Here is a 24,407-nt window from a genome sequence, read left to right as displayed (position 1 = left end):
AACTCTAAAATATATTTAAGAACAGTATCAGTGAATAACTAAAACATTTTGTGGTTTGTAGGGAAAATACTGGGGAAACTGGTGCAGGGAGTGGGCAATCACAGGTAAACTGTAGTAGAACACAGGAAACTTGCAGGATAATGAAAATAAATATGGTACTTAAATCTAATTGAAAGCTTTTTCCACCAGTGCTGTTTTCATGCAGTTGCAGAAAAGCGAAAATCCAGAGGAATAAAATGATCGATCAGAGAGTTCAACTCCATATGGCAAAGCAGGAATATTAAAATTTGACAGGTTCATTTGACTGGCCTCAAAAGCATACTGAGATACAATAGGGCAAGTCCAGTCCACAGAATGTCTGAGTGTCTGAGACATTAACAAACAGTTTCATTCAATGGGAACAGACCGAGTGACATATGCTGTAAGTGAAAGTTTTTTTTTATTTGGAAATCATATTTGTACCATATCCAAAAAATATGATTTGGGAAGAGAGCAGATTGTGACAAACCAGTCATCTCAATTATTAACCTTGTCTTTGCATATTCTATGCCCCAGTCTCAAATTAAAGAAAAACAATACTTTGATGCATTGTACAAAAGATGGCAGAGGAATTAATTAGTCCTTAATTAGCATTATATTTGCATTTTCATGAATGGATAGATTTCAAACCAACCCAATCTTATGGGAACATAGGATCAGTAGGCCATTCAGCCCCTCAAACCTATTTCGCCATTCAGTGAAATCATGGTTGATCTGTCGCCTAACACCATCAACCTCCCTTTGGTCTATATCCCTTAATACCTTTGTTTAACAAATTGCATCTACTTTGGATTTAAAATTAACAACTGATCCAGCATCCGTTGCCATTTGTGAAAGAGAATTCCAAACATTTACATTTTATGTCAGATTTGTTCTGTCCTGATGACATTCTCTGAACTTCAAAGGATAGGATTTTCAAATGTCTTTGAGGGGCAAAAAAAATGGTTTGGCAGAGCTTTGAACATAAAGGGTGTAATTTTATTCTCCCAAATGTGGCAAGTTTAGAGGCAAGAAGGGTACTAAATAGGTAAGGTGGTGGCATACCCAAACTCCACTACCTTCTCATTTCTATCAGCATTAGATCTTGGATAGAAAGGTCTATGACCAACCATCCCACAGTTTCTTGATCAAAGGCAGTCAGTGCCTGACTAAGGGACTGGATTTGGCCAAATATGCTGCTGGACCATTTAGAACAATCACATTTGAATAGCTCTTCATGTGAACCTCAAAGACATGGAATGGAATTAGAATCAAGAAACTGCAATCAATAAATCTTCAACTTGTCATTGAAAATCAAAGCCCGTGGAGTAAACTTACTAGAATTTTATTGAAGAGACCATATATTAACCTCTGAGTGTCTTTCAAAGAGGCAACGTGAAAATAATGCAGTGAAAATGCTAATAATGGAATTAATAAATTATAAGGCATGAACAGACTAAAACTTTTTATATTAAAGGTCAGAAGTTTTGTAGCAAGTAACTGAGCTCTTGAATCCCCAAAGTCTGTGCACCATCTACAAGGTACAAGTCAGGAGTATGATGGAATTCTTCCCACTTGAGTGCAGTTCAAATAACACTCAAGAAGCCTGACACCATCCAGGACAAAGAATTCCACTTGACTGGCACCACATCTATAAACATTCTTACCCTCCAAGTCCAACGTTCAATAGCATCAGATGAATTGTAAAAATTCACCAAAGGTCTTCAGACATTTTCCACCCCATGACCACTACCATTTAGTAGGACAAGAGCAGCACCCAGTTCCCCTCCAACCCAGTAACCATTCTGATGTGGAAGCTTTCCACTGACCCTTCACTGTTGCTGTGTTAAAATCTTGAAATCCTTTCCTAACAGTCCAGTGGATGCCCCTATGTTTCAAGATCTGCAGAGGTTCAGGAAGGCACGTCACCAGCACTTTCTCAAGGGTAATTCGAGATGGGCAAGAAATGCTGGCCCAGCCAATGACATTGACGTACTATGAATAAATTAAGAAAAACCACAGGCCAGCTTTCAGCAATTCGGGCTACCTTTAAGCAATGTTAGAGCCAATTATGGTATTTGCTCTCTGCCGATGATTCTGGCTAGCCACTAGAGTCACTGGAATGAGCAGACACCACAATAGCCCAACAGAAAAACAGGGTAGATAAAGATAAACTGGTTGGGGATTCTAGAACTAGGGGGCATAGAGGGCTAGAAGATTTAGGAGCTATGTTTGGAAGTATGTCTACACACGAACAGTGGGAGATGTTTGGATTAGTCTTTTGCAATTGGCAATAGATTCGGGATCCGTTATTAATTTTAAATCTGTGATAGATAAATTTTTGCTAAGGAAAGGTGTTAAGGTCTATGGCCAAAAGCGGGTATATGAAGTTAGGCCACAAATCAGCCATGATCTTTTTGACTGGTGGAACAGGCTTGAGGGCCGAATGGCCTACTCCTATTCCTAACATTAGCATGCTGCCTGCATTCTAATCAATGGGTATTGGGGATTCATACTTTAAAAGGGGAAAGTGAGGACTGCAGATGCTGGAGACCAGAGTTGAAAAATGTGGTGCTGGAAAAACACAGCAGGCCAGGCAGCAGACGAGGAGCAGGAGAATCGACGTTTCGGGCATAAGCCCTTCTTCAGGGATGAGGCCACTGAAGTAAGTAATACTTCAGAAAGCAATACCAACCTTTCCTAAGGTGCTTTTCAAGAAATTGGTGTTGAAGAGAAAATTCTTTGAGGTTTTTGAATAAAAGGCAGTAATAAAGTTACAAATTGAATCAGAGCATAACATGGAGCAACTGCAATGGTTTAAAGTGATGACCTCAGAGGAGATTTTTAATAGAGCATTTTAGCAACTCAACATTGCAATTGTTTACGGGATTTAGACATCACTTCATATCTCAAGAACAAAAGCTAAGATAGATACCTGCTATTATAAATTACTTTCACACGTCTTTGTCTTTTTTTCTGTTGCTTTGCCCTCCTCTGTCTATCCAGAAGGATTTGGACACATATACTTCTTAAATAGTCATTCTTCATATACAACCTTAGATAGTGAAGGGGATATTTCATGGAGGCGACGTGGTTCTGAGCTGTTGGCTGGAGGTCCAAGGTTGTTGGGAAGGCTCACTTTAGAGGTGCTAATCAGGCACTTAACTGGCTGTGGGTTGGGAAGGGGATTCACTGGGTTAATGACTCCAAGGTCAGAAGTCCCATCCACTGAGTGTTGGTCAGTTGGAGGCAACAAGAGCACGGTTGTGGTTCTCAGCAGGCTCCCTTTCCCATGCAAGCTCCATCGATCAGGCACAAAATACTTGTCGATTTGGGATTCCCGTGCTGCAGAAACCCACAAGCAAACACATCGGAGCTGGCTTGAATGGTTTGCTGTTTGTAGAGTCTCCATCTGCCCCTGGCTTAACTGCAGCAGTGATGGGAGGATGTCCTTAATTGGATATTCATTGCTTCTTAAACACCTCGATTGGAGTAGGGTGGGTAGGCTAACAATGTGCCTACCTATCAAACGCTTTAGTGAGACAATGGCAAGAATGCCACCCTCTCATCTTATACACTCTATGTAGTATAATACTAAATGCCACCCTGAATATTGGAAGACTATCTGTCCAAGGGCAGGAATAGAATAATTACAAATGACCATGTTCCTTGTTGTTCCCACAGGCACTTTCCAGTCAAAGTTTCTCTATAACAGTTAGAAGCAGGAAGACTGGATAAGTTAACTTTTGATTCTATGAATGCCAGAAGCAGTTTGATGCAAAGTTATTGCTTTCCAAAATCACATAAGGCAACACAGACCAATAGCACTCTGGAATGTTATACCCGTTTTGTTTTTGGTTATGGTCATTCCAATTTTCCATTATGCATACATAATACACAATTAATTTACTACTGAATTATTTAATAAAATCATTTTAGTGAGTCTTTTTATCTATCACGGTCTCAAACAAGCATCCTCCGATTTAAATAGCTATGCTGAGCTGGGTGACTGTTCTAAAACAAAATGCATTTTAAATATTTATTTGACTCCTTAACATAACCCTCAGATACCTGACGAATGGATTAGCAGCTGTAGAAAGGTTTCCTATCAGCTTTAAAACCCAGTTCTCAGGGAACTGCTTTCACCACGTGGTGCTGGGTGTCTATTACAATGGTCGCTATGGAACACTAGGCATGAGCAGGAGAGAGGACTTGATGGACAAGCCCTTGACCTTTCGAACTCTCAGTGACCTGTTTTTTGAATTTGAAGACTCTTACAGAAAGTACCTGCACACTGTGAAAAAGGTGAAGATTGGTTTGTATGTATCCCATGATCCACACAGCTTCCAGCAGATCGAATGGAAACATTTGGTTTTAAACACGGGAAAGATGAGCAGAGAAGAGACACAGAAGGAGTTGGAAAAACATGCTCGAGAAATGAGAATGAAGGTAATTGTAATCCAGTCATCATAGGATGAAATCTTGTTCCCTCTGTTTGGTTTCCAAAAACCACTCCTTTTCACTGATTCTCCATTTCTCCACATTGCTGTCCTCCTCTTGCCATCACTCACCTCCAGCCTGCAAGTTGGAGACAATCCTGGGCCTTGTGTGGGTGTCATACTGATGGCAGCCACTGTTATCCCAGTGGCACTGTTGCTCAATTGAGTTACCAGCCTTTGGTAGGTATGACTTACACCTCCTCAGGCATGTTCAGCAGCTGAGTGGAACGGGGTGGACCAGGTTCTCACTGCCGTACCAAGACCTCTAAGGTCTTCTCAGGAGTCTGTCCATGGTTTCCTTCTCTCTTCAAATTTGGTCAAAAGTCAGGAGACTGTATTGAATTTTGAATTAGTGTTCACATTGGTAGAAATTCATCCAAGGCCTTAATAAGCTCAAGAACTAAAAGTTTCTGTCAGACACAAATCTAAATGGAAAATGGATTGATTTCTTTGCAAAGAAAGCCTAACTTGAATTTGTGGGCAAGGTGGAAATGTAGTTACTATTCGAACCAATACCTCAGCACAGATGTGGACTAATTCTTGTTCATATAAGAAGTGTTGAATATTTTGGAGATTATAAACAAAGGCGATTTTTAGTTTATTGGATCTATATTTTATTTTTAATTTTCTATATTGTTATTTTTAATGACAGAACACTGTAACAGTAGATTGTAGCCATATATTCATAACAGCTGAAATAGCAGAAGTCCTTGGGGAAACAGTACCTAAAAGGATGCAAGATTCATGATGGATAGGGCAGTTATTATTGATTGCAAAAGACCAAATTGCCCAAGGGAGTGTCTATCACTAAGGAAACTTGCAAATGGACTGATTTGTCCAGATGGTTTCACTGTAACAAGGCATGAGTATTTGAAAATTTTGTCCAGTTTACGTGCATCCAGATGTTTAAAATTGCTTGAAAGTAATATAAAAATGGTTATGAATCATTGATTTATATTGGATGATACAGGAAAAGGGAAAAGGCATTTTTATAAGTAATTTTTAAATGTAAGTGTTGCACTATTATATTTGCCCTATGAAGGTTAGTATTCATTCTCCCCATATTTTCACATACTCTGCAGGATCTCACAATGCTTACTTAATTTGCTTTTAAAAGTATTCAACTGTTTTACTTTCCCCGTTGACAGTGGAAAAAGGCCCCTCAGCCCATTGTGTCCACATCCAGCCGTCAAGCACCTAGCTATTCTAACCACAGTTTCCAGCAGTTGGCCTATAGCCTTGTGTGTCATGGCAGTTCAAGTAGCCACTTAAATACTTGGTGTCCTTGCTGTAAAGTGCAGTATTGACCCCTCTTCTAAAGTGAAAAATCTCATGGCTGTTTTTATGTGACAGATGTATACTTTCCTGCACCGACACCCTCAGCATTGGAAAGTTGTAATGTTGTTAACATTATGATGTAGAATTGATGGTGTTTGTTATAACCTTGTAATTTTGTTGGAAGTCCAGTTTTGACATGTAACTTAGGGTACCATTGTGGTCCACTCAAATGTGAACTTCAATTGTGTTGGAAAAAGGCAAAAATATTTCTGAACTGAAATTGAAGTAAATGCTTACTTTGTAGCTTTTATCAATGTCTTTTGCTCAAGCATTTGGTCAGTTGGTGTTGAACCTGTATATTATTGTAAACAATAATATTATTTCAGAGTAAGTACCAATTTCAATCATTGTAACTGTACTATGTTGAATTAATTAATTTATTTCAAGACATTACAATGAACCTTCTCATCTCTAGGCCAGAAAAAAACTTAATATTCTTCTAAGTTTTCTATGTAACACTCTACCAATTTTGTATCAGAGTGTCTATGTCATAGTCATGTCTCTTAACTCAAAATTATTTAATTTATATTGAATTATAGTTCAGGTTTTTGTGGTAATCTCCTTATCTTATTTCAAAACATATGGTACCTATAATTTTAAAAGTGACTGTGTCACTCCCGTTCCCTCACTATCTATTCCAGTACCATACAATCCTAAGCTCCATCACTATACTTCTCTACAGTAATAGTTAAGGCTTTCAGTAAATGCTGCTGTTTATACTTCCTATTAATGTCAAAATCCTTCCAGAATTTATTTTCCTAACCAATGGAAGAATCCATTGCTACAGTGAATTGCTCCCCCATCAAAGAAATAATAAGGATGTCAAGTTGACCCTTCAAAGCATATTTTCAATGGCCATATGTTGGTCTCATAATTTAGCAAAATTAGGGACTGCGTTGCCAGATTGCACTGAGGTATATGATTGAGAAAAGAAAATTGTCCTGTCTTAAGGTCTTCATGTGGGGAAGTGAACATTAAAAGGCTTAATTAAGCATATGTAGCGGATGGTCATGGGGGGATATCTTCACGAAATCTACAGACTTGGGATCCAATTCCATGTGATCAGATATCAGTATGACTCATCTCCTTATGCCCATGCTCAATTACATTCTTAGACAAAAGGTATATTTAACCCTTTACCCCACAGTTCAGACTCCATACTCCAGCATCTGCAGTCCTTGCTTTCTACTCCACAGTTCATCCAAAGATCTTATTTTCTTTGCTACTGATAGTTGAATCTTGAATGTAGAAATAAGTTCCTGTGACTCAATGTCTTTTTTGTAAGTGAGTTGGGAATCTTTATTGTTTATAAGTCAATCTGTCTTTGTCAACTAACCTTTGTGAAACAATTATGCAAACATTAGGCAAGCTGTCAAGGACACTAGTCATTCTTTGAGTATTAATACCACTCTGATTATGTTATTTCTCATTTGGAACTAGACTATAAAAACCTCAGGTTCCCAGTCTCCAGTTAAAGACCGACAACGGGGAAAATCTTTATCACCACGCCGTCGGCAGATGAGCCCTCAGAGACGACTTAACCGAAGAGATAAATCGTAAGTTGTTTGCTTTGGGTAACGGATCCTAATTGAGACAAATCAATCTCAGTAGTGGAATTACACATTCCTTCACGTTATTGCACATCAACATAAAATAGTTCTGTGGTTCCAGTTTTTTTTACAGGTATTGTAGAGGTCAGCATTCAGAAGCTTTTTTATTCTCCTTTACCTACCAAATTCCAATATTTAATTTGGTCCAGAGATTATGTGTGAATGCACTGATATTATGGTGTGGTTCAATTCATGATTATTATTCATATTATTTTTCCCCATTACCTCCATTGTTGCAGCATAATGTCATAAAGTCTGGCAAGCAACTGGCTTTCTATTCAACTTGAAAACATAACTCATGACCTAGGTCAGTACTCAATGTTCACCACTAGCTAGGTAACATCTTAGGCAGTGGAATTTTATTTAATCACAATATTGCTTGAAATGGACGCTAACAGGTTGATGCAGCATGGAGCGAGTAACATTTCCTAGAGCGCTAGTAACTGAACTGGTGGCTGCCAGAATGAAATCATGAGATGGTTGTCTTCACAATCATTGTCTTCTTTCTCTCCCTACGTGACCTAAGCAGATGATAATTCTTCCTTATCTGAAAGGAAAATGGGACAAGGGTGAGACTGTGATTCGCATTGGAAGAAAGTAGACCATCAATAGTAGCTGTAAATGAGAAGAATTTGTTGGATGAGGTAAGAAGTTGAGATGTAAGAAGTGGCTCTAAGTGAAAGAGTACTGATGCCTTTAATGGATTCAGTTCCTCCAGCGACCAGAGCTTCAGCATATACCCTTTCACTTAATGTTCAAATGGTTAGAACATGTAGGTGCACCCAATCCCTCCTGCTGGTGCCTACATTCCTGCAAGAAGGAGGGAACTGTATCCGAAATTGCTATGTAATGTGTTTGGTGATGTGGCAGGTAATGCTTGAATAACTGGCTGTGTTCACACAATGGGAGCTTTGTATGAATGTTACGTGTGTGAGGGTGAGGTGAGACTGATGATGTTTGGTAGGAGTTCTGATTGATAAAGATTATTGCTAGGCGAATGACCAGGTGTGCAGAATTGATTAGAAGCAAAGGCTCAAAGCTTCGGAGAAAATGTCATTTAAAGATGTATCCACAGTCCTTGAGCAGATGTGTGAGGCCAGTAAATGTCTTGTGATGCTGCATCTAGGTCCTTGGGATGATTCTAGCATTGCCTTCCACACTAATTGTTCCCATTACCTATTCATCGTGTGTTTGGAAAACCTCCTGGTCCTTCGAGGATATAAGTGGTCTCTCCTTATCTTCAGCAAGATTTTGAAAACTGACTGTTTGCACTCTTGCAGGATTGTTTTTTATTTTTATTTCAACATATGTTTTATTCATAAATATAGCTCGATATACATAGCCACTGAAGCAGCTTGGTTCTCTACAGTAGCATATGAAGAAACAAACAAATGTTGGAGTTTAACTGTATCCAATAAAGAAACCCAAGGCATTTCTTACTTGTACAAGTCCATATATGCATATATTTGAGGTACCGGGAGGGTCTGATAACTGAATGGACCCCTATTTAATTTCGTCACTGTATCTTGGCAGCAGCTGCTCCAAACTGTTAGTGTATCCTTCAATACATAGTCCTGGACCTTGGAACGTGCCAGTCTGCAACACTCAGTCGAGCTCAACTCCTTGTGCTGAAAGACCAATGAGTTTTGGGCAGACGAACGAGTGTCTTTCACCGAACTGATGGTACTCCAGGTGCAGTCGATGTTTGTCTTGGTGTGTATCCCGGGACTAGCCATGTCTCAGATTTTTCTAGGTTAGATTCAGTTGCTGAATGACTCCCAGCACCTATTTCAGCCATAATTCATCACTTCTTTAAGAGGTTGTTAATGACAGTATTTGCTCACCTCACCACCACCACAACATCTCCCCCCCCCCCCCCCACCGACATGTATACCCCCTCCACAGATCATTCAGCACTGACTATCATTATAATGAGCAGACAACACCAAGTTGCCTTACTGCCTGCATTACACTGAATGGCATGTGGGACATCATGCATCAACTATCCAATCCAATCCCACAGATTTCAGGAGGGAACATCAAAAAAGGAAAGCAAAATCAAAATAAGAAAGAAAAGAAACTCGTGGATATGCAATAGATATAAACAGAAGTTCCTATTTGGATTTCAGGAAATTACAATGAAAATATATGAAGCAAACCATATTGCAGATTCATATAACAATATTGTTGTCCTTGATATTTTAGAATGATTTAAAATAAATTCCTTGTGTTTTCGGTCAATACATCTACTGTATAAAACATCTTACATTGTTTTTGTGACCTTCAAGTGCAAGCTCTCAATTATTTGACTGCTGATGGGTATTTGGTAGAAAACGGAAGGTTCCACTGGGGTTTGCAGTTTTGCAGAAGGAGATAAGGCTCCTCTGTGTTAATTATCCTATCATGAAGAGCTGCTTGCTTGACTAGGTCTTGTCTTTTAGCCACATGTTTTAACTCTTTCCTTACAATTGTCTGGGTTGTCTTTGACAGTTAAAGCCAGACTGCATACACTTTACAAAAAGTAGTCACATCCCTCCTCATTTTATTATTCCCATTTACTTTGGAATTGGCCTACCTGGAGTTAAATTATTGCATGGTGCCTCCAGGCATTTTACAATTCAATAATTTATGGAATCAACACTATTTCACATGTTGTGTTACATGAAATCCTGGCCCCTTTCTTTTCTCCTGTTGGTAGCTTCAATATATATCTGTTGTGAAGGACATGAATGTTACAGATTCAGTCGTTGCTTGTTCAACAGCGAGTCAACCAGCTCCTCCTTCATCATAGCCGGGTGGTCAAACAGTTTCTTGGTCAAACCAGATGCCCTGTGGCAAAATAAAAGCAAAATATGGCCGATTCTGCAATAAAAACAAGAAGTTGGAAATTCCTGTTTTCTGTCAGCACCAGTACAGAGAGGTCAATAACCTTTTATCAGAAGTGGAAACAGTTACAGATGCTGTAGGTTTGCAGCAAGTACTGAAGCAAAGGGTGGAGGAGGGGAACATTTGTAGTAGAGTGGATTCCTGACAGAATAAGTGACAAAAATAAAAACAGAAGATGTTGGAGATGCTCAATGGGTGAGGCACAATGATACTCTTGTTCTCATTGTATGACAATATAGAGATTCCCTCATCCAAAACTAGGGCCAAACTTTTTACTGACCAGACACACAGGGTCAATCAGAAAGGCAGAAGGGAATCTGCTAATCAGGATGGTCCTCTACTCCTTATCTCCATGTCAGAGATTAATTCCCCAAAGCAGCTTGACTGAGAACTGGCCTTCAATCAGTGGGAATGGGGGAAAGCCAGTTAGTCATGACCACGGTGACAGATGAGCCTGTACGGGGTCAGTGGGTTGACCAGAGGAGGTGGGAGGGAGAGAGGTTGTGACCGAGGGATAATTGAGTGGGTCAATAGAGGCCCAGTCCCTCCCCGGATGGAGATTACTTCTTGAGAGACTTCAGAAATGGGGGCTTTGTGGAGTGGGTGAGAGGCTGTAGGCCTCAAAGGAAAGATTGCACTGAATGGGGTATGGGAAATCATGCATCAAGGCCTCCGTTCACATTATTAGGGACTATCCAATCCCTAATTGGGTGGATAGGGTAGATCTTCTATTCACAGAGGCTTGTCAGGGAGTAAATGTGAAGGCACTTACTTTCTGAATCGACCAAATTCACACCTTGAGAAAGTTGCTGGGTTCCGTGTGGTCCCGAAAGTCCGGTCATTGGCATTAAGAATTGAAATGTTATGTTTAAATGAGAGTTACAAGTTCACAATCATAATTAAAGTGGTATCATGCCTCCTCTCATTGGATTGGCAAATGACTTGATCTCTGACGCTTTCAGCTCCACGTCCTCCCTCTTATCCCACGACAAAGACCTGGCCAACTCAGTGAAAATCCTCCAAAGGGGAAACAGTGCAAACATTTATCATTTTTATGTTATTTTTTGTTCATTGTTCCATGCCCAGAATTTTGAAAAGAATTCCATTTAAATGTAGTGTTTTTAAAACAATATGTAATGATGGAAGTTTAAATAATTCATTGAGATAAAAGATGACTAAGGTGCTCGTGGGCTTAGCATTGAGATTGGTGTTGTAAAGACAATAAATAATAAATAAATTATAAGACTGTCTCCCTAATAGCCCAAACATCCATTACCTTGGAAAGTCCCAGATGATGTTCCTTCTAATTATTTTTAAGTGCTTGGGTGATTTATTTATGTGTGCAGTGCCTTTGGATATTTTATACAGTCATGTGATGTGGCAATTTAAAGGGACTGACTTGTGTGGGTGGGTAAAAACAATGACTGCAGATGCTGGAAACCAGATTCTGGATCAGTGGTGCTGGAAGAGCACAGCAATTCAGGCAGCATCCGAGGACAGGCAAAATCGACGTTTCGGGCAAAAGCCCTTCATCAGGAATAAAGGCAGAGAGCCTGAAGCGTGGAGAGATAAGCTAGAGGAGGGTGGGGGTGGGGAGAGAGTGGCATAAAGTACAATAGGTCAGTGGGGAAGGAGATGAAGGTGATAGGTCAGGGAGGAGAGGGTGGAGTGGATAGGTGGAAAAGGAGCTGGGCAGGTCGGACAAGTCCGGACAGGTCAGGGAATCGAGTTGCTGGAGGTTAGAAGCTAGGATGAGGTGGGGGAAGGGGAAATGAGGAAACTGTTGAAATCCACATTGATGCCCTGGGGTTGAAGTGTTCCGAGGCGGAAGATGAGGCGTTCTTCCTCCAGGCGTCTGGTGATGAGGGACAGGCACTGAGGAAGCAAATGTGACTGTGATAGCGAGTTTGTTTCAGGACATTTCCCCTTCCCCCACCTCATCCTAGCTTCTAACCTCCAGCAACTCGATCCCCTGACCTGTCCAGCCTTGAAACTCTTATCTCTCCATGCTTCAGGCTCTCTGCCTTTATTCCTGATGAAGGGCTTTTGCCCGAAACGTCGATTTTGCCTGTCCTCGGATGCTGCCTGAATTGCTGTGCTCTTCCAGCACCACTGATCCAGAATTGTGTGGGTGGGTACATGGTCAGGCAACTGCACACGTTTTGGATGTCATTGGCCTAGGTCCTGCAAACGTTTGTCAGGGGCAGTCTGGAATAGATCTTTCTCTTGCCAAAGGCTGGGGGAACATACCAATAGCGCCTTTTTAAAATTAACAGTTGAAAGGTTGTCAATGAAGTTCATTGCAAAAAGGTGAGATTTGGTAATTGTTGGAGAATGAACATGGAGAGACTATGTAAAATAATGGTTACTACTCTAAATGGTTTGCAGGAGCAGAGTTATCTGAGTATGCATATGTCATTAAAGGTGGCAGAATTGAAAGAGCACACAACATTATAGACTATTGATAAGGTACAAGAACAGAGAGGTTATGCTGAACTGTTTGTTAGGCCTCAATTGGAGTACAGTTCTGAATATGACACTTTATGAAGGATATGAGTGCAACAGAGAGAGTGCCTGGAGGTTTATGTCCAGGGATGAGCCAATTCAGTTGAAGACCTAAGAGGAGTGCTCAAAATTATTACTGGTCTGGGTAGGATAGACAAAGTGAAACTGTTCCCCCGCATAAAAGGATATTGAACAAGAGAGTACAGATTTAAATTGATGTGCAAAAGAAGTAAATGTTGATGTGAGAAAAACATTCTCACAGCAGCTGATTGGGTCTGGAATGGACTGACTGGAAGTGAGGTGGAAACAGATTCAATTGAGGCATTACCGAAGGTATTAGGTGGTTATTTAAACAGAAGTAAGACAGAGTAATGGGGACAGGGTAGGAGAATAACTGACTCATGATGCTTATTCGAAGAGCTGATATCAACATGATGGGCTGAATGACCTCTTCAGCAGTGCTGAGTCTGTGGTGGACTGTCAGCAGGCTCAGATGGTAAAGATGAAGTAATGTTGGTTACCTTAAGCAGGGTGGCCCAATAATATGGTGAAACATGTCAACCAACAATCTCTGCTTAGATGCAATCTGTGATGCTTCAGCAAATGCTCCTCAAAGTTGTGTTGGCTTTGCTCAATTTTTGCTCATGTTCAAACTCAAACTCATTTGCTTATTGCCAAATGTTAAACCTTCCATGGCAGCATCCGCGTTGCAGGAGAGATAAAAGAATGTGCTGATGAAAGACTGATATTTGAAACGTTGACCCTCCTGCTTCTCAGATGCTGCCTGACCTATTCTGCTTTTTCCAACACCATGCTATTAAACTCTGTTAATCTCTGTTTGCCAAATTAAATTATTTGTTCACTTCAACTTACTTTAGAACAGAATGTTGGGTTGGGGGTGGAGGGGTGGTGGGGGGAGTCCTCATTTAATGTAGAAATTTTTAATCACTCTGTTAAGACATTTACGACACACCTCTGCAACAGATGAGATCTGAACCTGTCATCTCTGGTCCAGCAGTAGGGATACTACCACTGTGCCACAAAATCCCATCCCCCATCTAAGTTGCTGTGAAATTCCGGCTCAATCAAGGAAGCAAAATGTGACAGTCCCTTGTTTGCCAAAGTGGTGGCAGGTTAACTATCAGTGACTAACCTAAGCTGCTGTACTGAATACGTCAGAAATAATCCTTTTTCCAACTGTGTTACTGCTTTATTGAATAACGTTTGGCCACTACGTTGAGTGAGATAAGCTCTTTCAGTCCTTTAGGCATTGTAGAGCCTTTAAAATTTAAGGAAGAACTTTGTCCCAGCAATATGTCCTGACAAATGTTGAGTCTATTGTAATGTGGTTGGAAAATAAAATAAGTTCAAAAAGAAAAGAATACTGCATGAAGGTAGGGGACTTCATAGTCTCTGTGAATAAAGATGCTTACAAAAATTCTTCAAAACTAACTTTGTACTAAAATGTTTAACCATTCTTTTTCTAAGGTTTCCAAAAATAGCTACTACAATCTTACCAACTGCTGCTGTCAGTCAAGCCCGCTTTCATGGAGATTTGCAGGAGAGGATAAGATTATTGGAGAAAGAGAATAACAGGAACATACAATGCAGATGTTTGCACCTAAAGAATTGTAGATGATCAGATGGAGATCAAATTGAGAACTATAATAAAAGATGTATACTGTCTGAGAGACCTTGTGCAGGAGGGAAATTTACATCGATCAAGAGATAAAGAGGCAGTGAAAGGATGTTCAGATGCAATAAATTACAGAAATTGCAGAGAATGAAATGAAGTTTTCCCTGGTCTAATAGTTAAAAATCACACAACACCAGGTTATAGTCCAACAGGTCTATCTGGTGGCACTGGTTTTCGGAGTGCTGCTTCTTTATCAGGTGGTTGTGGTGTAGGACCATAAGGCACAGAATTTATAGCAAAAGATTACACTGCCATGCAACTGAAATGATATATTGAACAAACCTAGATTGCTGTTAAGTCTTTCATCTTTTAGAGTGGGGTTGTAGGTTTTGATTAATTAATATGTAAATCCCAGAACTTCTTGAAGTCACATTCTCGAGATACCTTTTTTTTGTAAAACCTTAAGTTAACATCTCAGCTCAGACAATGCATTGAAGTTGTTAGAGTCTGGTCTGTCTCCCAATCTTGAGTCAGACTGGTTCTATTTCCAAAATGGAATTTACAAAATATTACATGGATTGACAGCCTGCATTAACTGCCTGCACATTGTGCATTTTTTGAGCAAAATAGAATATATCTGCAAATATAATTCTGCAAATACAAATTCACTGCATAGACTTATATGTGTGTATGTGTGCAGGAGAGAGGGAGAGAGAGTGTGTGGGTGTGTGTGAGTACATGTGAGAGAATGTGTGTGTCCGTGTGTGTGAGAGCTTGGTAAAGTGTGTGTGAGTCTGATAGAGTATAAGCCTGTGAGAGGGCACAGATCTAGCCTCTCCAGTGGCTCAGCTGGTTAAAGATGTGAGGAACTGTGAAAATAAAATGTATGATTTAAAAAGAGAAAACATTGGAAACACTTGGTAGGTCAGAATTTAATTAGTTCCAAGTCTATTGTTCTCAATGACTTCAGATATTAGTGTAGTATTGTCATTGAACTCTTTTTCAAAATAAATAACTAAGAGATTCCCTGTAACCTTTAAGCAACTATTGAATTTACAATCTTTTATCCTGTCACTAATATCAAAACATTATGTTCAGAAAGTCCACAAACTTCATAGAGCAGGAATAAGAATACATCCTAGAATTATTATCAACAATCAACAAATGGAACAAAGTCATGGCAAAAATAGAACAAAGGCAAGAAGTGTAAAAGGATTTTACATCAATGTTTTTTGTCGGGTCATTGTTGTACACATTAGAACCAATGACATTGGAAGGGAAAAGGATGAGATTCTGAAGGGAGAATGTAGAGAGTTAGGCAGGTATTTAAAAAGGAGGTCCTCATGGGTAGTAATATCTGGATTACTCCTGGTGCTGCGAGTTAGTGAGGGTAGGAATAGGAGGATAGAGCAGATGTAACGTCTACTTTCTGTCCTTCCTGTAACATTTGTATCCTGGTACATTAAGCTACCAGACCTGTCCATCCCTGGGCCACGTTTCAGTAATTGCTATGATATCCCAATCCCATGTCCCTAACCATGTCCTGAGTTCATCTGCCTTCCCTGTTAGGCCTCTTGCATTGAAATAAATGCAGTTTAATTTATCAGTCCCACCTTGTTCTCAGCTTTGTCCCTGCCTGCCCTAACTGTTTGACTCACTTCTTTTCTCAACTGTACCAGTCTCAGATTGATCTCTTTCCTCACTATCTCCCTGGGTCCTACCCCCACTCCTTACTAGTTTAAATCCTCCTGAGCAGCTCTAGCAAATCTCCCTGCCAGTATATTAGTCTCCTTCCAATTCAGGTGCAATCTGTCCTTCTTGTACAGGTCACTTGGACTTCCAATCACTTCCAATGATCCAAACTCCAGGACATCAATGTTTTACATTGATAGTTACAGGTGTTTAAGAAGGGTGGTAAGGTGGTAAGGACAAGCCAGGGAACTATAGACCAGTGAGCCTGATGTCAGTGATGGGCAAGTTGTTGGAGGGAATCCTGAGAAACAGGGTGTATTTGGAAAGGCAAGCACTGATTAGGGATAGTCAACATGGCTTTGTGCATGGGAAATCAGTCTCTCAAACTTGATTGAGTTTTTTTGAAGAAGTAACAAAGAGGATTGATGAGGGCGGAGCAGTATACGTGATCTATAAGGACTTCAGTAAGGCATTTGACAAGGTTTCCCATGGTAGACTGGTTAGCAAGATCTCATGGAATACAGGGAGAACTAGCCATTTGGATATAGAACTGGCTCAAAGGTAGAAGACAGAGGGTGGTGGTGGAAGGTTGTTTTTCAAACTGGAGGCCTGTGACCAGTGGAGTGCCAGAAGAATGGGTGCTGGGTCCATTACTTTTTGTCATTTACACAAATTATTTGGATGTGAATATAAGAGGTATAGTTAGTAAGTTTGCAGATAACACCAAAATTGGAGATGTAGTGGACAGCGAAGAAGGTTACCTTGGATGACAACAGGATCTTGATCAAATGGGCCAATGGGCTGAGAAGTGGCAAATGGAGTTTAATTCAGATAAATGAGAGGTACTGCATTTTGGGAAAGCAAATCTTAGCAGGACTTATACACTTAATGGTAAGGTCCTAGGGAGTATTACTGAACAAAGAAGCCTTGAAGTGCAGGTTCATAGCTCCTTGAAAGTGGAGTCACAGGTAGATAGGATAATGAAGAAGGCATTTGGTATGCTTTCCTTTATTTGTCAGAGTATTGAGTGCAGGTGTTGGGAGGTCATGTTGCAGCTGTACAGGACATTGGTTAGGCCGCTGTTGGAATATTGCGTGCAATTCTGGTCTCCTTCCTATGAGAAAGATGTTGTGAAACTTGAAAGGATTCAGAAAAGATTTACAAGGATGTTGCCAGGGTTGGAGGTTGAATAGGCTAGGGCTGTTTTCCCTGGAGCGTCGAAGGCTGAGGGATGACCTTACAGAGGTTTACAAAATCATGAGGGGCATGGATAGGATAAATAGACAAAGTCTCTTCCCTGGAGTGGGGGTGTCCAGAACTAGAGGGCATAGGTTTAGGGGGAGAGGGAAAAGATACAAAGGAGACCAAAGGGGCAACGTTTTCACACAGAGGGTGGTACATGTAACAAATGAGCTGCTGGAGGAAGTGGTGGAGGTTAGTACAATTGCAATATGTAACAGGCACCTGGATAGGTATATGAATAGGAAGGGTTTGGAGGGATATGGGCCGGGTGCTGGCAGGTGGGAATAGATTGGGTTGAGATATCTGGTCGGCATGGATGAGTTCAACCGAAGGGTCTATTTCCGTGCTGGACATCTCTATGACTCTATGATATTATTGACTTTTAATTTAAAACAAAAGTGTCTTGTGATCTGACTTTAACTTGAAGCGAGAAAAAGCTTGCTTCTAGCCCTATCTGATTGTGATGTTCGCATGTGGTGTGGATGTGACTGCAGAGATGCCATTTTTGACCTTGTTGCTGCAGATAATGCCCTCTCTTAACCTTGCACAGCTGACTATGCATCCAGCAGCTGGAGAAACCTCACCCAGTACTATTTAAAGAGATTGTCAGCTAACCAGTCTACCATGAGGAACGTTTGTTGAACACTTTGTTCAAATTCATATCGACGCCTGCTACTCTGTCTTCATCAATCTTCATTGCCACTTCTTCAAAAAATCAATCAAGTTAGTGAGGCATGATTTCCCTTGCACAACACTATGTTCTGATAGGTTGTTCATAGCATGGCCAACCCATTTCAGTTATTGACATTTCCTGTTAACATCCAATCAGGATTTCTCTCAGCTTATTTTTAATTCCTTTATTCACTTCTCTGTTTTTCTCTTTCTTGACACCATATCCATGTATCCTACTTACTACTCTTCCCACACACCTGTCATCAGCATAAACACCACCATTTCCAAGCTGTTTTCAGTTCTGAAGAAGGCTGGACTCAAAATGTTCATTCTGTTTCTCTCTGCGCAATGGCTGCCGTACCTGTTGCATTTCTCCAGCAGTTTCTATTTTCGTCTCAATAACAAATCCAGTCTTCATGGTCTGCTATTTGACTAACATATAGAGAACATTTCGAGCATTTAACACTGGATGTGGTATTTGACCCAAGTAACCACGGCAGTTAGGTTAATTAAAACATTGAGAACTGTAATTAGGCAATGGTATGAAGAGTTGCGAAATCAAACTGGGAAGATGGAATTCAATTAATGATCATGCAAGCATGATGTAAGTGAAAAGCAGAACAGCCTTGCAGTACTAAATGATCTACTTCTGTTATTATGTTGCTGATAATAGAATCTGGCATATAGGGTGTGGTGGGGTAGACTGTCAAAAGTCAACATCCAGACACATCTAAAGATTGGTCAATTGGGTTAGGTATTCTAGGGCTGTTGAAGTCCCTGGAACCGATCCAAAGATAATGGGGTGGCACAGTGGCTCAGTGGTTAGCACTGCTGCCTCACAGCACCAGGGACCCAGGTTCGATTCCTGCCTTGGGCAACTGTCTGTGTGGAGTTTGCATGGGTTTCCTCCAGGTGCTCCGGTTTCCTCTCACAAGCCAAACCTGTGCAGGTCAGGTAAATTGGCCATGCTAAATCGCCCATAGTGTTAGGTGCGTTAGTCAGGGGTAAATATAGGGTAGGGGAATGGGTTTGGGTGGGTTACTCTTCAGAGGGGCGGTGTGGACTTGTTGGGCCGAAGAGCCTGTTTCCACACTGTAGAGAATCTAATCATAATCAATGAATCCAAAAGACAATTAACTGGAGCGATCAGTCTTCTCGCATATTTGTTTTGACCAGAATTTAACACATGGTAAATTTAGCGTGTGACTTTAAAGAGTTTGTAACAGAGTCCCATATGCCAAACTACAGCATTCGGAAGAGCTGTCAAACTGTTGCATTTGCTTGTGTGCGATAGACTACAATATCAGCTCCATGTAGGTCATTAAATAGAAGTGAGGTTTGCATAGATATTGTAGGAACAAATTACTGCAGATGCTGGAATCTGTACTGATAACGACAAATGGTGATGATCACAGTGGGTCAGACAGTATCCATGGAGAGAGAGCAAGCTAACATTTTGAGTCTAGATGACTCTTCATCAGAGCTGAAGTAAAGTGTGGAGGGGACAGCTGATGTTGATAGTTCAAATCCATTCCTGATGAAGGGCTTTTGGCCGAAATGTCAACTCTCCTGCTCCTCAGATGCTGCTTGATCTGTACTTTTCCAGCACCACACTCTCGATTCTAATCTCCAGCATCTGCAGTCCTCACCTTCTCCTAGTTGAAATTAAGTGATTGGAATTTGAGAATGGCAGAATAATGGTGTGTCTCTTTTTCTTTTAGCTTGTTATCATGTCCTCCCCCCATTCCACTTACTATCATTTCATGTCTGGCAGGAGACACACCATTGTTCTGCCAATCTCACATTCCGATTGCTTAATCTGCACTATTAACATATTTTCTCTATCAGCACCCTACACCCACTACTCCCACCCCTACCCCCAAACTACAGTATAAATGCTGCCCCCTCCATTCTTCTCTTCAGCCCTGATGAAGAGTCATCTAGACTTGAAACGTTAGCTTGCTTTCTCTCCATGGATGCTGTCTAACCCGCTGTGATCTCCAGCATTTGTTGTTTTCAGTTTCTTTCACTTAAGTAGGTTTTTCACATAAACAGGATTCACTACATTGACAGAAGCAGAAGATTGTCCTTAACTGTTCCAATCTCAACTTGTGCTAAGTGCTACACACTTGGATCAAAGTGGAACTACATTCAATCATCTGAATATGAGACAACATGTAATGTACGCAGTGTTCTATTCCTAACAGAATGTTAAATATTGTTATCGACTAGTGACTGAAATGCAAATGTACAATCTACCTGCTGAATGAATTTATGGATTGGCCGCATCAGCAATGGAAAGCCTTTTGCTAGCTTAGCTTTGCTGAAGGAGTGTTGCAAGTGTCATGTTTTATAAACAGCTGCTTACCATTGGATTCACTGTTTAATTCTGGTCTCTTTTGAGGCAAGCAAAAGAAAAATGTCCATTTGTTGCCTTTAGCAGCAGATATTTAAGGGTGGTTTTGGAATACAAACCTGTTTTAAAAAAATTCGCCGAGCTGACTGAAGTATAAAAAGAGATTCACTGTAAATAGCCCCACAGCTGTTCACTTTTGTGGGTTGAGGAGATGCATTGTGAACTGTTCGCCTTCATTGCAAATTGTTTTTGACAAGCCCCTCATTCTGCTTCTTGTGGCTGTCATTCTGTAAACTGCAGCTCTGTATATTGAGACTATGAGCGGCAAGGAGTGAAACTCAAAGTGAAACAACTATCAGATGTTGTCAGTTTCAGAGCTTTTGAGCAAACTGATTAAGATTCCGTGTAAAAGTGGCTTTCACTAATCACAGCGTAGAAACAGCTTCGTTTCACAAGGTAGCAACTGAAAAAAAGCAAGTGCTGAGATATATATTTGCATCCCTTTTTGGGAGTGGGATTGTGACTCACAATCTGCCTGTCCTCAGTGATGGGGCCTCATTTGAATGATTCCAGCTGCAGCCCAGTATGATCCAGGCTCTTGGCTGGCTACATGTTCAATATGCAGACGAGGCCAGCATGTTATGTTGCATGTTGTGAATAAAGTTATTATCAACGTGATTGTGAAAGGCCCAGATATTTGGATGTGGCCAGTGAGGTCTTGGAGCAGTGTTCATTTGAGTTGCATGTCAGGAACATGTGGAATCCCAGACGTGGCAAATTCCATGAGGATTGTCTGGAAAATTGAATTTTCTGATGGGCAATTCCCATGTCCAAAATCCTCTGAAAGAGTCTGTTAAAGTCAGAGAATTCAGTAGATTCCAATACACTTAGGCTTAATAACTTTCCAGATAATGTGAGAGGAATACAAACTCTTTGTGACTCCTGGATCACTATTAAGCTGCACTGCCAACCCCCCACCCCCCACTACCCACTACCACCATTCACCTGTGACCATGCACCCTCCAACCAGACCTCCCTGAGCACTTAAACCCTTGGACCCCTGACCACAACCCCTGATCCAACCAGCTTCTAGCCACCCCTACGTTCTGAACCTGCAAGACTTCCTGGATAGAATCATTGCAGGAGGAAGCTATCTAGCTGTAAGTGAGTAAGTCCTAATCCAATCAAAGATGGGAAAAAAGAGATTTTGACCCTAATTGGGATATGTGGGCTAATACCTATTTCATATTTAACCAACTCTTTGGAGTTAACCAGGTCCCACCAATGTGACTGCTCACCGCAGTAATATGAAACAAATGCTGTGGATCTGAAACGAAAACAGAAACTGCTGGGAAACTCATCAGCATCTGTGGGGAAAAAAAAAGAGTCCAGTGAATCTTTGTCAGAATTGTTAGCGGCTCAGAAAAAGTGGTATTTAGCCCAAAAATGAAGTTGAGCAGATAGAATCTTATAGAATAGAGTCCCTACAGTTTAATGGGCATGTACCTGCCAATTACAAAACCACATATGAAATTGTTTTAATATTAGTAACAGGGTTTTGTTTTGTACAATTGGCCCTAAAATTGACATCCGTTATTTTGTGGTATTAATAAATGAAGCTCCTGTAAGCCCGGATGGTAACTGCTTGATACATATTGTCACAGCAGATTGACACCCAACACAGCCAGGTTCTCTCCAGAACATAGTCCCACAGCCTCCTACCACCTAGACAGGCAGGGGCTGCAGGTCCAGGAAACATACCACCATCTGCAGGGATTCCTCAAAGTCACACATTGACTTGGAATTAGGTCACAAATACTTCACCGTCTCAAGGTTGTGGAACAGCCTTTGTATCAGTGCCTTGTATGCTCGTGATGGACTGTATTGTTTCCAGGACCCAGTAAGACACCGTCTTCTCAGGGAGAATACAGGAGGAACAACATATGCTGTCACACCACTGACGTGTGCATCCCATGAGCAAACAAAGTATCAGAAGCAGAAGAGATCTCAATCTTTAATGAAGACAGACACACTACCACTTCCTTGCCAGTCCAATAATGAGATTTCAGTAACTTCCAACACCCATTAATGATGTTTCATTTCAGATGTAAGCCACTAAAAGTCATTGTCGGGTTAACCAGGTCCCACCAATGTGACTGCTCACCACAGAAATATGAAACAAATGCTGGAGATCTGAAACAAACACAAAAACTGTTGGCGAAACTCAGCAGCATCTGTGGAAAGAAAGCAGAGTTAATGTTTTGAGTCTGGTGATTCTTTGTCAGAAGTGTTCGCAGCTCATAAAAAGTAGTATTTTGCCCGAACATGAAGTTGGGAGAGGTGAGCACATAGAATCTTATAGAATAGATTCCCTACAGTGTGGAAGTAGGCTATTTGGCACATTGAGTCCGGGTTGACCCTCCAAAGAGCATCCCATCCAGACCCATCCCCCTACTCTATCCCTGTAACGCAGCATTTCCCATGGCTAATCCACCTAACCTGCACATCTTTGAATTGTGGGAGGAAACCAGAGCACCCAGAGAAAACCCACACAGACACAGGGAGAACATGCAAACTCCACACAGACAGTCACCCAAGGGTGGAGTCAAACCTGGGTCACTGGCGCCGTGAGGCAGTAATGCTAACCATGGATGCTGGAGATGGAGCGCAGAAAGAGAGAGAGAGAGACATAAAAAGGGTAAATAAACAAAGAGATAATAGATAGCAGGCCAGGAGAGCAAAAAACTGAATAAGTGATAATGAGCTAAGAGTAGGAGCGAATGGGTGAGCTGAACTGAAGCAACCCATGTCATAACAGGACTGGGTGTGGAGGTGAGAAAACGCATGGAAGGACAGACTGAGGCTGGAGGCTGTGGGATCCCTAAGCAGAAAATGAGATGCTGTTCTTCGAGCTTGTATTGAAGCTCACTGGAAGCAATTGATGGCTCAAATGTCTGGCTGCCAGGTTTAAGTGGCACCTGACATCTATTCATTCACAGCAACATCAACTCCACGGTGCCTGGCATACTGCAGCAGGCCTGGTTGTTGGCTTGGGAACATGATAGTGTGTTGAAATGACAGGAGACCAGAAGCTTGGGGTCATTTTCCCAGACAGATTACAGGGATTGACCACTCATCAGACTTGAATAAAGTGAGCGAGTGTATATACTAACACAGAACGTGGACTCTCCATTGAATGGTTGAACATCCATTTGAAAATCAGTCTTACCTTTGTGTCATCTCAGAACGTTAGTCAGAGTGATCGTGATATCTACAACTCAGGCTGTCGAGGGTGATGTCTTGTTGCCTGACATAATGTTATTAGCTCATCTCTGATAGTCTGAAGCTGGAGCACTCTGGTATACTAACCTCATGAGAGCCACATTCCTGTAAGGTGACTGTTGCTGTCATACTGGCAGAGCAGAGATCATTCGTTCTTTTCCTACACTGCTCCCAGGTGCACCTACACACCGTCAGCTTGTGCCTCTGCGGTGATCTCTGGCCTCTTCTGGAGAAGAGCAACTCCCACAGATCCTGGGGAGGCACCACTGGCTCATGCCTTGTTTTCTAGGAGACTTCTCTCTGGGAGATCATGTTAACAGCATGCAAGCGGCATTCAGGCACATAGAGTTGATGTTACTGTGAATGGATATCTGTCAGGTGCCATTTATATGTGGTAGCCAGACCTTTGAGCCCATCAACTGTTGGTAGGTTTGTTGGCTCCCTGACTATCCCCACTGTGTAATTGACCAGCCGTGCACCTCTGCTAGATTAGAGTGGTGCTGGAAAAGCATAGCAGGTCAGGCAGCATCTGAGGAGCAGGAAAATCGACATTTCGGGGAAAAGCCCTTCATCAGGAATGGAGGCAGGGAGCCTCCAGGGTGGAGAGATAAATGGAGTGGGGGTTGGAGAGGAGGTAGCAAAGAGTACAATAGGTGAATAGGGGTGGGGAT

General features: G+C 41.3%; 1 protein-coding gene across 3 annotated transcripts in view; it reads left to right on the top strand.

Annotated features, from left to right (window-relative positions):
• vash2 (vasohibin 2) overlaps positions 1-24,407 on the top strand; it is a 170,042-nt gene that overhangs the window by 109,395 nt on the left and 36,240 nt on the right. The window contains exons 5-7 of one of the 3 annotated variants that reach the window (XR_006312519.1): positions 4,086-4,467; positions 7,296-7,411; positions 7,705-7,772. Coding sequence is in view for 2 of the 3 variants with exons in the window: in XM_043695853.1 (XP_043551788.1) it covers positions 4,086-4,467; positions 7,296-7,411; positions 14,345-14,495 (649 nt within the window). In the remaining variant the exon portion in view is untranslated. Of the gene's footprint in view, positions 1-4,085; positions 4,468-7,295; positions 7,412-7,704; positions 7,773-14,344; positions 14,524-24,407 lie in introns of those variants that run through there. The other 2 variants (XM_043695853.1, XM_043695855.1) reach the window with 2 other exon arrangements.

The sequence above is a fragment of the Chiloscyllium plagiosum genome, chromosome 9, assembly GCF_004010195.1.
Source record: "Chiloscyllium plagiosum isolate BGI_BamShark_2017 chromosome 9, ASM401019v2, whole genome shotgun sequence".
Taxonomy (NCBI): domain Eukaryota; kingdom Metazoa; phylum Chordata; class Chondrichthyes; order Orectolobiformes; family Hemiscylliidae; genus Chiloscyllium; species Chiloscyllium plagiosum.
The sequence above is the reverse complement of the archived record's forward strand: the minus strand, read 5'-3'. Positions and strand labels throughout refer to the sequence as shown.